Source organism: Crinia signifera, chromosome 19, assembly GCF_055691185.1.
Source record: "Crinia signifera chromosome 19, ASM5569118v1, whole genome shotgun sequence".
In the NCBI taxonomy this organism is placed as follows: domain Eukaryota; kingdom Metazoa; phylum Chordata; class Amphibia; order Anura; family Myobatrachidae; genus Crinia; species Crinia signifera.
The window spans coordinates 70,422,064-70,435,590 of NC_139226.1; the positions used below are offsets into that span (position 1 = coordinate 70,422,064).

General features: G+C 42.0%; 1 protein-coding gene across 5 annotated transcripts in view; it reads right to left on the minus strand.

Annotated features, from left to right (window-relative positions):
* Positions 1 to 1,180: 1,180 nt before the first annotated feature.
* TMEM51 (transmembrane protein 51) overlaps positions 1,181 to 13,527 on the minus strand; it is a 165,335-nt gene continuing 152,988 nt past the window's right edge. For all 5 annotated transcript variants that reach the window (XM_083162757.1, XM_083162760.1, XM_083162758.1 and 2 more), the window contains one exon: positions 1,181 to 3,271. In XM_083162757.1, the coding sequence (XP_083018883.1) occupies positions 2,878 to 3,271 (394 nt within the window). In that variant the 3' untranslated portion in view covers positions 1,181 to 2,877. The remainder of the gene's footprint in view (positions 3,272 to 13,527) is intronic.

Below are 13,527 nucleotides of genomic sequence, written 5' to 3' on the forward strand. Positions count from 1 at the left end.
AGATATAGACTCCTCAGTAATACTATAATATTAGCAAAAAATAATTAGCAGGAATTATTAGCAGGTGGAACGCACAGACCGGAAACCCGGATACAAACAAGCGGAAGTTGCCGCATAGCCGGAAACGGCCAGACGGCGGTGAGCCACGCCGCTCAGACCATTCTAAATACAGGTATAAATATGGGTTATAATGTGAAAGCCTCCTCTTGTTATCTCCTTGTCCTTGAGAAAGCCGCTGAGTCCATGATCGGAGGTGGGGAAATGCGTTGGAAATCTATTATTGCACCAGAGGGAGACCATACAGAGAACCAAACAGACCACCCACCCAAAGGTGACTCCAGATAAAGTGGTACCGAAAGGTGATTCAGCACCATCAACTGGGAGACCGGAGGAACTACAGGTGGCAGCTGTAAGGTACCCCGAATATAAACTGTCTGGCCAGACATAAAAAACCTGGACAGTATAACCTAAACTTACTGCAAGTTTAACCACTAATCCATAATTAGACTGTTAACCAAACCAGCCCTTCTAACCAACTAACACACTAATATGACTGTGACTAACCTCAAGGGAAGTGAAATCCTTTTATTTTAACAATTCTGCATACCAAATAGACACAACCAGTTGTGCTAAAATATTTTATATTTACAAGTACCCTTTTATTATTTTTATTATATTTGTTTTTTAATTATATGTATGTTGTATGTGTTTTTCATATTAGTGAGCAAATAAATTGCATGTACTGTTACCCCCTATATTGCGCAGTTACATTTCTTTTCTTTTTGCTAGCTATTGCGGGGCACTGAACTACCCCCTCCAGAACAGTAGCAATAAACAGGGAGTGACAGTATCGGTGTATTGTAATTAAGATCTGGTATATTGATTAAGTAAAGTCAACCCACTCACGGTGCAGGACTTTGCAAATTTTGCTTTTCTGTGTAGCTGTGTGGATGGCCACATTTAACAGATACAAATTACAAGGTTGTGATTTAGAAAATTCTGCGGACTGTTCTATGACAAGGTGAGGACATATTTATTAATCCCATACTGGTGACAAATTTCTGAAAATTATTTCTGAAAATAGCCAAACAATTAAAATCCCTGTATATAAGAAAATAAAAGACAAAAAGGGACAGGAAAGAATGTCTTCTTGTTGGCGCATTGAAGAAATAGATTTGCATTTAAAATTTCATACTTTATTGTATATTTTTTAAAGCTGTCTGACGTGAAATATTTACATATTGTATACAAATAAACAATTGTGTTTTATAAAAAAAAAAAAAAAGTGTCCTTGTGTCTTATTGATCATAAATTCTGTGGAGTTATGAATTATGTCATTACAACAGATTTTTAGTCTCAGGGAATTTAATTACAGTGGCTTTTTACGTTAATTGGTATTTAGTAGTTATTGAAAACTTTTCTGGACAATAGGACAAGCACTGTCCGTGTGTTGATGCAGGAAATATGTGTTGCTTCTCAAGTGTATATTCCTAGGGTTAATATACAGTACCCCCACAGTTTGCTACAAATTTATATCAATTACCCACTTCACTTTCTGGGCATGTAGCCAAAACTGGATTCTTAATAACAGTTTATAAATAAAACTAATAGGAGTAAAAGGTGCTTATACACGGTGCGAGGGTGATGTGTGCTCCCGCGAGCATCCCATCGCACTGCACAAAGTCTGTGCAGCCCATGCTTTTTGAACTAGCTATGTATCGCATGCGATGTGATCTAGTTTAAAACGCATATAACCGTGATGTGCTGACTTGTTTAGTCTCCTTATTTATAGAAGGATCCCTGGGTATATTTTCGAAAAACTCCAAATGATGTATCGGGTGATTGATTTATAATTATATATGCACTACCTCTTTCTGAATTATATAGCCATAAAATTCAAATTAACTTATTATGCCTTGTCTTTGGCATGGTGCGGCTAATATATATTATCCGGCACATGGTTTAATGTATTCCTATTAATTAATAGGCATACTATTATTCCAAAATGTATCCTATTATGTCCATAAGGATCAAATAAATTGGATCATCGGTATCAATGCGATATGGCAGTTATGTTTCAATATAATTCTTTTTTATTGGATCAGAGATATAGATTAGCATGCCACACCACAATTTTCCCTTATTTTGCAGTAACTAGACATATCAGTCAGCATGTTTATATAGGACTTATCCTTACATGCAGAGTCAGTACATTGCTTTTTAGCAATATGTTATTCTAATACACTGTGCTGCCGCTTTTTATTTCAAGCAGTTAATATTCTGTTATGGAGTAGTGGCAGTCATGCATATAGCTGTGGTTTATTAAACTACAGGATCATCATTAATTACTGCCTACAATTGACGTTCAGGCTGTGGTGTATAGGTTATCCCACTATCAGGTACTGGGGGACCGATATTTTTTGTGGGGATTACGCTTGTATGGGTATGACACTGTTAAGCAATATAGGAACAATTTATTAGTGCTATACCTGTCGGTCAGTAATTTAATGTGCTGGCTGTGCATTACAATTATATTGTTGCCATGTAATAACAATAAAAATATTTACAGTATTGCAAACTAAGGGAACAATCAATATGGATATTACACAGCTGCCTACAGATGTTTATGTGATTAACCATATAGATTTGTGGTTCTTGGCAGGACGATAATCATTTATTGTTTTGTCTGGGGCTTAAATAGGTGCTGTAGCACCAGCCTGTGCAGACTCTCCACTTCCCCTTCATTGATATTTAAGAAAAAAACCTGAATACATCTAGGCAAATATTACACAAATGCAGCCAAACCCACCAGCCCCTACAAGAAAATAAAAAATATGTTCCCCCCCCACCAAAAAAAACAACTTGAAAGAAAGATTCCTATACAGGTTTGTCAGCTCCAATTTGCTTATCTTCATATTGTGGTGGAGGCGTTAAGGGCTCAATCTTCTGAATTTCTGTCGACTTCGTTTGTCCCGACAGGTTTAATCTAAATTCCTTCAGATGGAGTTTGTCCGACTTAATTCTTCTAACGTTCAAGGGTTTTTTTTCTTTTCCCGAGCGAGAATCTGTCCTTTGCAGTTTCTCTTTCGCAGTGCCAGCGTTAGGTCTAGTTGGTATTGAGTCATCCAATTCATTCAGAGACTCATAAGATGGTAAAGTAATGCTTATTCTCTGGTTTCTGTCAATGTTTGCAGCATCTGTAGCATCATACCCGATTCTCATCACTTCCTCATAGCTGGGAGCAGAATACCTTGGGGTGCCAACATCAGGACTAAATAGAAAAAAACAAAGAAAAAAGGGGGCATTAAATGCTAAAATGAGGTTCTAGGCTTTGGTAAGCACTATAAACAGAAGTTCACAAACTTTAAAATAAATATTAAGCCACTAGCTTCATCCGTTAAGGCTAATTTTTACAATAATATGTGCATAGTTCACATAAAATGCAACTTTAAACATTTACAGATGGAGCCCGATTAGTCTAGCGGGGGTCTGGCGGTCGGATCGCCAACCGCCAGCCACGTGCGTCCCCCTTCGACGGAGCTGCCCGTTGGTCCCCGCACCCTGAAGCAGAGACTTGCAGGGTTTCCGTCCCCCTCCGCCAAAAAACTGAAGGCATCAGGGATTTTGATAACTGCCTTGTTTTCATAAACACTGCTATGAAACACATAAATCCAGGAACTTCATCTGGATCCTATGCCTTTTTCCCCTAAAGGAGAAAAAGGGCTGCTGTCGAATCGCCAGAAAAAAAACATCTAGCAAAAAATCATGGTAAAAGTCAGGGTTTTTTTTGTCTCCTCCAAAATTTTCAAGACTTGGTTGAATCCCCCAATTTTGATTGGTAATAAATGGAGTATTGATTTGCTATAATTCCAGGGGTGTTACATATTAGATCAGGCACACCAAACCTTGGTCTGCCATGCATATTAACAGTACAGGTTTTATTAATCTACATGATTTGAGCACAGGTAACATAGCACTTTCATACTGCAAGGCCTGGTTGCATCAAGGATTTTGTACATGGGTCCATCCCAATTCCAACCCCTTTGAGACTTGCGTCATAGCCAGGTTATTGCTGAGTCATTGATATCACCTGAGGCACATGTTGAGCCGATGCTTGGAGAGGAGATCATTTCCAAGCACCGGCTGTTCAATTGCTGTGAAAAGATCCAAAGTCACCCAGTTTACTGGTTTACACTGATCCTTGAGCCGGGTTGAACCAGTGTTCTGCAGTTTCATCCCGGGTAGCAAGCAGGCTTGGTCACTGGGCCCGGCTTATTTAATCTGGGTGCTTTCACAATGCATAATATGCTAATCATTCACGTAAAATAAACTGAGATATTGCTAGTAGTGTGAAAGAGGTATTAGTTAGTACCTCCGTTACTTTACTGTAACCTTTTGTGCTGACATCTATAGATATTTCTGAAACCGTCAAGGTTCTTGTGCCTTGAGGACAAAGGTTAGGAATGCCTGCTTTAGCAAAGCTACTGTTCTTTCAGTATAAATAAATACAAATACAGCCAATACAATTAATTGAAGTTTAGTTAAATATTGCCCCCATAATAAGTACAGTTGCTGTGAGCGGCGCTGGCATTTTTAACAGATATTTTGAGGATCTTTCAAAAGGATTAATTAAAAAAAAGGTTTTGGCAATTTTAATACCTAAAGAGAGTGTACTATGGTTGAAATCTTATACAAGAAATCAAATTTTCAGGTTGTTTTTTTTTTACGTTTATCTTTGAATTGCAATAGATTATTAAAATGACAGTGACAAAGCTGACATTGACCCATTGTTAGTAAAAAGATGAGCATTCTTAAAACAAAAATAGAAGAATTTAAGATCAATCTCAATGGGATGCAGCTAAAATCCCGGCGTTCAGAATCCCGACCGCCGAAAATCCCGACAGTTTCTCCCTCCGTGGGTGTCCACGACACCCCTGGAGGGAGAATAAATTAGCGTGGCGAGCGTAGCGAGGCACCGGGCCCGCTGCGTGGCGAGCGTAGTGAGCCCGCAAGGGGGGGCGATCCACGTCCCCCCCTTGTCAGGATTTCAGCGGTCGGGATTCCGGCGTCGGGATTTTGAACGCCGGGATCCCGACCGCCGGGATTTCATACCGAATCCGCCTCAATATGTGGTGTCCACAAGCAAGTCGTTTCATCTGTCGCAAGTCTGCTTCCTCACACAGTAGTCTTTACACAGTATAAGACGTTCGTTTAGAGTTAGACCATGGGCAAGAGATGTAAAAGGATGAGAGTTTCTGAAATCGCACCATATTGCATGTTTAAATATCGTAGTTTTTTTTTACTAATTCGCAAATATAATAGAATGCGAGTTTTCAGGACTAATCGGAAATCGAATACGTTTTGGTGCGATTTTTGGTCATGAAAGTGTGCGAATTAATGCACATGTCCGATTTTTTTTAGACATGGTAATTTGAGTGCCAAGGAAACTTTTTATGCAAATTTCCCCAGCCAAAGAATTAATCTCTGTGGCTGGTCAGCCCAGGCAGGGACCCTGGAGGAGTAGTCTCCCACCCCAGAGTTAACCCTGCCCGGGCTGAATCCGGTGCTCCTGGGCGGTGGGCACTGGGCATATTGTATTGTGTAAAAAAATAGATAAAACTATTAAGCATTGTTGTGGAACTACGAGTCCCAGCAAGCCTGAACCACATGCAGGGACACTGAAGGAGTGGTCTCCCCTCCAGTGTTAACCTCCTGATTGTGTGGTGGGTGGGACTAACCCTCGGTTTGGGGGAGGAGATTTCAGGCTTGCTGGGACTTGTAGTTCCACAATGCATAGTAGTTTCATCTATTTTTACACAATACAATAAGCCAGATGCCCACCATCCTGGAGCACCAGGGATAGCCCCGGGCTTCAGCCTGGGCAGGGTTAACTCGGGAGGGGGACCAGCCACAAGGATTAATGCTTTTGGTGGGGAACTTGCATAAATAGTTTCCACCGGCTGTGGCATTACTCTGCTGGCTGTTTGGGGCCAGAGCAGGTTGCTAAAATACGGGGGGCCCTACCCATTTTGTCCACCGTATTTTGGGAACCAGAACCGGCCCTTGGATGTGGTGCTAGTTTTAAAAATCCTGGAAATGCCCTGTGATTTTTGTCACCTGAATTTTTTGGGACATAACCATCAGTGAGATCTGTGCATGGTCAACGTCGCCAGGCTGAACATGGTCTATTTTTGGGGGATTTTTGGTAAAGTTTGCCAAAAATCGCACCCTACTATATTCGCGAATATATATAAATGTGCACATTTTTACCACAATTTGCATCCTATTACATGTGCAAATTACACAAAACAGGGAAAATTTGGCTTTTTATTAAGAGTAAAAAATAAATAAAAATCACCCTATTATATCTCGCCCCATACTGTATATCTAAGAAAAGCATGATTATACCTACTGTATAGTGCCACCAGAAATCATTCACAGCGCTTCACTTTTTCCACATTTTGCTATGTTACAGTCTTATAATCCTAAAATGGAATAAATTATTTTCCCCTCAAAATTCTACCCACAATGGCCCTTATTCTGGTTCACTTACAAAGGCAAATGCCTTCTCAAATGGACAAAACGATGTGCGCTGCAGGTAAGGCAGATGTAACTTGTGCAGAGAATTAGATTTGGGTGGGGAGTGACATCTATATTGCAGTGAAAAATTAAAGCAGTCCATATTTTCCCTGCTTAGAAATAAAATAACTCACCCAAATCTATTTATCTCTGCACATATTACATCTGCCCCCCCTGCAGTGCACATAGTTTTGTCCATTTGAGAAGGAATTTGCCTTTGCAAATGAATTATAAGGGGCAATATTCACAGCCTTTGCGCAATACTTTGTTTATGTACCTTTGGCAGCATATACAGGCTATCAATGGACTTTTGAATAAGAGGGTATTATTAGTATAATTATTATTATAATTTTATTTATAAGGCGCCACAAGTGTTTCGCAGCACCGTACAAAGGAACAGTACAGGGAGACAAAACTTGGCATAACATTAAATAAATAACAAAAATAGAGTACAACTAAAGAGCGCCACAGTTCAATACACATTAAATATAAGTAGTGAGGACTCAATCAACATCCTATAAGAGGCTTGAGGCCAATGATGGAGATGAGTCTGCGGACGAAGATGGTCACAGTGTTTGAGTATGGGAGAGCTGTAAGTGAAATGTGAAGAGAAGAGGGCTTTAACAACAGGAGGGAAGAGGGCCCTGCTTGGAGGAGCTTACAATCTAGTAGGAAGGGGAGACAGACAGATTACAAGAGGTGCAAGCAAGTGGGTGGTGTCTAGATAGCAGGATGTAAACCGGCAAGGGGTCAGAGAACCAGCTAGTTTATGCAGGACTAGTTTATGCAGTGGAAGGGTATGCTTTGATGAATAGGTGAGTTTTCAGTGCCCATTTGAAGCTTTGCAAGGTCGGGGAGAGTCTAATGGAGCGAGGGAGTGCGTTCCACTGAAGGGGTGCAGCAGGGGCAAAGTCCTGTACTCTAGCATGGGAAGCAGTGATCAGGGTGGAGGAGAGACGACAGTCGTCGGCCGACCGTAGAGGGGGGAAGGGTGTATGAATGAAGATGAGGTTAGAGATATATGGAGCAATGGAATTAGAGATGGCCCTGTATGTGAGTGTGAGGTGTTTGAAGAGGATTCTGTAGGGGAATGGGAGCCAGTGCAGATTTGTTGAAGGGGAGTGGCAGAATTAGAGTGGTGGGAGAGGAAGATAAGCCTGGCTGCAGAGTTGAGGACAAATTGGAGAGGAGCCAGTTGGGATCGAGCGAGGCCAGTGAGGAGAGCATTACTTAAAGTAGTCAAGCCGTGAGATGACCAGTGAGTGAATGATAAGCTTAGTTGCACTCTGTGAGAGAAAGGGCCTGATGCGAGCAATGTTGCATAACTGGAACCGGCAAGAATGGGCCAGGGCTTGGATGTGGGTTGCAAAGGAGAGGGAGGAGTCGAGTGTGACACCCAGGCAGCGGAGTTGGGGAACGGGGGAGATGATGGTGTTAACAGAGATAGATATATTAGTAGGGGGCATAGCTCTGGGTGGGGAAAGATAATAAGTTCGGTTTTGTCCATATTCAGCTTCAGAAATCGCTCAGACATCCCGATGAGGAGATGGCAGAGAGGCAGTGGGAAACCTGAGAGAAAACAGTGGGGGACAGATCAGGAGAGGAGAGGTATATTTGGTTGTCATAAGCATAGAGGTTATATTGGAAGCCAAAGGAGTTAATGAATACACCCAGAGAAGAGGTGTACAGGGAGAACAGAAGGGGGCCAAGGACTGAACTCTGAGGGATCCCGACAGGAATGATGGAAGGTGGTGAGGTGGAGCCAGAGGCAGAGACCGAGAAGGAACTGTTGGAGAGGTAAGAGCAAAACCAGTTGAAGACCGTGCCAGAGAGGTCAATGTTTTGGAGTGTGTGGAGGAGAAGAGGGTGATCCACATTGTCAAAGGCAGCAGATAAGTCCAAAAGGATAAGCAGGGAGAAGTGACCCTTGGATTTGGCTGACAGCAGGTCATTGGTGAATTTTACTAGGGCAGTCTCAGTGGAGTGAAGTGGGCGGAAGCCAGATTTAAGGGGATTAAGGATGGAGCGGTTAGACAGGTAACTGGTGAGACGCCTGTAAACCAGACGTTCTAGTATTTTAGAGGCAAATGGGAGAAGAGAGATAGGGCGGTAGCTTGTGGGGGATAAAGGGTCCAGGTTTGTTTTTTTAAGAATAGGTGAGACCAGAGCATGTTTGAAGGTTGAGGGAAAGATGCCAGTAGAAAGAGATAGGTTAAAGAGGTGAGCAAGATGGGAGCATCCAGTGGGGGAGAGGGAACTGAGGAGACTGGAAGGGAGAGGGTCCAAGGGACAGGTAGAGGGGGGAGAGGATGAGATGAGGGAGCGGACTTCCTCAGCTGTAGTAGGGCAGAAGGATGACAGAGTTGGGTAGTTGGGAGGGGAGAATGATTGGGGTGGGTGGGCAGCAGAGGGGGTATGGCAGAAGATATGTCAGATTATCTAAATTTTAGAGAGGAAGGAGGCAAAGTCAGTGGTAGTGAGGGATGAAGGGAGGAGGGGTGGTGCAGGACGAAGTAGAGTGTTGAAAGTTTCAAAGAGATGGCGGGGATTGGAGGAATGAGAAGAGATGAGAGATTTGAAAAAAAAATGGTTTGGCAGAGGAGAGAGCAGAGCTATAGGAGGAGAGAATAAGAGCATAAGAGGATATTATCTCTTATACAAGAGAATAAGAGGGTAAAAGAGTATTCAAAGCACATGTGAATAGATGCAATGAATGAATTGGTTTGTATTATCCTGGGCGGAGTATCACTACTTGCGCTGTGGGTTTTTTCAGTATTTCTCCTTTTGTTGCATGTGGTAAACTCCCCCTGTTTGAATTCTTCTAAAGTTTGATTGGAACGGAATGATGTACTTTGCAAGCTCCAGAAAAAGGTTATCTCCAGCCTCCATGTGGATTCACATGTGAAGAGAAATGGAGGAGGCTTTAGAAGAACAAACAGTTCAATCACCAACGTCTGTGTGACGGCAGAAGGGTATTTCCAAGCCGGCTGCTAGTGGCTCTATGGCAGTGCAGCAGCAGGAGTATCACCACAGCTCGGGACCAGACCAGCCAGTTCACCGTCACCAGAAACACGCCCTCAGCGCGTTTCATCCCGGGGGACTTCGTCAGTAATCATCTGGTGGTATACTCTAGATCACAGGTCTTCAACCTGTGGCCCTCCAGATGTTGTGGAACTACATTTCCCAGCATGCCCTGACAGTTTTGGCATGCTCTTATAGGAAAAAAATGTGGCAATGCATGCTGGGACATGTAGTTTCACAACATCTGGAGGGCCACAGGTTGAAGACCCATGCGATATTTGAGTACTAATGAAGGCTAATGATATTTAAGCAAATTATGTATATTTAACTTTATATTTTTATTTATATTAGGATATCACCATCATGCACATGCACTTTATATCTACTTTGTTCAGGTAGATTCGTCTTAATCACTTTTTCTCATCACTGTCTTGTTTACATGTTTTGTTGATAGGGTATCTACGGCAACACCGCCGGGTGCGCTGAGGAAGTATGGCGCCGGCAGCAGATGCGGCCTAGTCGTGATACTGATTATCTACACTTGGTAATACATAATACACTATTTGAATACATTTTGTATATAGCACTGTATCCTGATGAAGGGGAGGGCTCTCTCTGAAACATTGATGTATGCGATACTTTTATAATACACTTGTTATTTTCATACAAGCCTCTGAGTGGCGACTCATCAATTGGCTGTATACTTGGATGTTATTTCCTAAGGAAAGCACCAGAGCACTTTGTCCTCGTGGATCCAGAAGTGCCAGAGTGAATTGGTGGGTATTACTGTCCCTAGCGGCTGTGCAGGCATATGGGATTTCTCTAAGCACCTGGACTCTAATTGAAGAGGACTTTTTTTCATCCACATTACCATCTGCAAGGATCATCACTTTCACTGGTGCACACTCTTTTCACGGTGCTTCACAACTTCATTTGCAGACCATGGCCACCTCAGCAATAGCGGAATATGAACTTACTGCTTTTTCACTACAATGTGACAAGTCAGAAACTTATAGCAATTCGGACACAGAAGCAGAGAATATCCTGCATAAAGATCCTGCCTTTGACCATGAATATGAGGCTTCAGATGAGGACATCTACAAGGAAATCTTTAAAATATGCAAGCGAGAGCTTGATTTCCTTGATCATAGCAGAACCCTATCAGATTATTACAGGTTGAAGCAGATCCCTAGGGACTTCCGTGTTCATAATATGCCCACCATTGGGCTACATAACATGGAATTCTCCAAAAAAGTATTCATTGCTGCATCTGCAGCACATGTCAAATTACAAAAACAGATGGATCTTCACAAAATTGAGCTGTTAAAATTCAAAAATAATAAATTAAACCATGTTCAGCAGGATTATGCTCAACATACCGTGAACAACTGGCTTAATTCTACTCCAGCGGGTCCTAACGAGCTCCATACTATCGGAGAAGACGACAAGAAGGTTCCAGAAGGAATAATTTCTCAAGGATTTCAGCGAGCGACTCTTAAGACACTTCACGTACCCATGTTGCCCTTTTAGGGGTTACGACGTGAGCCATTACATCAGGCCGTGGCAGAAGCCCACGAGGAGAGGCGGACAAGCAAAAAGGGAGGCAAGCCCCCAGGAACAAGAAGACTTACTTACAACTTGTCATCCACTCCACTTATCATTGCATGCCACTACTTAAGGCATGCGATGCGATTTTTCATTGTAAAGACCAGATTTTTTATTGTATAGTCACCCATGGGTTTCATACCCCCACTATCCAACTACGCATGGAGTTGATTTTATATAGTGAGCCCGAAGCGTGGCGAGCGCAGTGAGCCCCGCGAGGGGACCTGGATTACTTTACATGTAAATCAACTCTATGCGTAATTGGATAGTGGGGGTATGAAATCACCCATGGGTGACTATACAATTAAAAATTGGGTCTTTACAATGAAAAATTGCATCGCATGATTTGCATGCCACTATAATGAATGCGATGCAATGAAAAAAATCAGGGGCCCAGATATTACACAAGTACCAAACATTGGCAAAGAGAGAGGACATTACTATCCACAATGCAGACAAAGGAGGACTGTCATGGTTTTGGACACCATTGATTACATCAGTGAGTGCAATAGATTGTTGAGTGATGTTTCCACCCCTTGCCGGTTAGAACAAGACCCCACAAATAGGGTTCCAAAACGAATTAAGTTCCATTTTACAACAGGCGGTCGAGTAGAACTTAATCTCTGCAGAAACACATCTCCTATGTGTCATCATGTATCTTGGGTATGCTATAGAAAACCGGAATGACCGGATGTTCAGTGTATAGATTTCTGTGTGTTTCTGCAGAGATTAAGTTCTACTCGACCGCCTGTTGTAAAATGGAACTTAATTAGTTTTGGAACCCTATTGTGGACAACCAATAATTTTGAAAGATTCCACTGTACTGTTACAAAAATTTGCAGAATTGTCACGTCTATGTAACAGAGGATCCTCCCTAGCTACACCCGTGGCAAAAGAATCAGGGATTATCTGGTTAAAGTAAATACCAGTGAACCTAAACCAAAAGTAGGTAACTCGTTAAAAGGGATGCTTTCAGTGCTTAGGTTGCACAACATGCAACTATATGTCCACGGGAGATAGCATCAGCCACCCATATTCTGGTAGAAAATTTACAATCAAAGGGTCCCTGACCTGTAGAACAAAATTTGTTATCTACATGATAATTTGTACCTGCGGACAATATTACGTGGGTAAAACAGAATGCCCTTTTAAAATCCGTATGGCCCAAAATCGCCTGGCCGTCCGCATAGCTTTACAAACAGGTACAGGGGACCAACCAGTGGCGAGGAATTTTGCCAAAGCCAAACATGGGATGGCCACTTAAAAACAAAGTAATAGATTACATCCCCAAGACAGTGAGGGGAGGAGATGGAGCAAAAAAAATATTGCAGCTTGAATCAAGGTGGAACTTTCGCTTGGACACTCTGCGCCCAAAAGGGTTAAATGAGTCCTCGGGTCTCATTAATTTTTTGTAGGATATACCAGAAAATTGTAATGTTCAGCAGTGATTACAGAGTTTAGTAAATTGTCAATTATTTGTTTCCATTCTTAAAGGTGTATGGACTACTCTAGATATTGAGTACTAGTGAAGGCTAATGATGTTTAGGCAAATTATGTATTTTTAACTTTATATTTTTATGTATATTATGATATCGCCATCATGCACATGTTTTTGCACAAGCACTTTATATCTACTTTTTTCAGGTTGATTCGTCTTGATCACTTTTTCTCATCACTGTGATGCGGTTTACATGTTTTGTTGATAGGGTATCTACAGCAACGCCGCTGGGTGCGCGGACGTTAGTTCAGCCGGAAGCAGAATTATGGCACCGGCAGCAGACGCAGCGGGGCTGCAGACGACGCTGTCGCCTGCAGCCACTTGGTAATACACTATTTAAATCAATTTTGTATATCACTTTATCTTGATGAAGGGGAGGGTTCTTCCCAAAACGTTGATGTATGAAACTTTTATAATACACTTGTTATTTTCATACAAGCCTCTGAGTGCCACCATATCATTTGGCTTGTATGTTATTTGCTAAGAAAGGCACCAGAGCACTGTCCCAGTGGGGGATCCAGAAGTGCCAGAGTTAATTGGTGGATGTATATATATATATATATATATATATCTCAAAATTATAGGTGCGCTGACACTTTTTCTGTCCTCATAGAAACACTTTAAAAGTGATCATTATCCACACTCAGTCCAACGGGTTAACTTGTTTAGGGCAGCAGCTCCCCTCTGGTGAACCAGATTCCCACAGGAACTTTAGAACTTAGAACAAATAGAGGGGGCGCTTCATAGTGTAATTCCCTTTATTTAATACAGGTGGACAATGCTAACAGCAAATCTCCTATTATGAAGGTAGAACCCGTACCGAG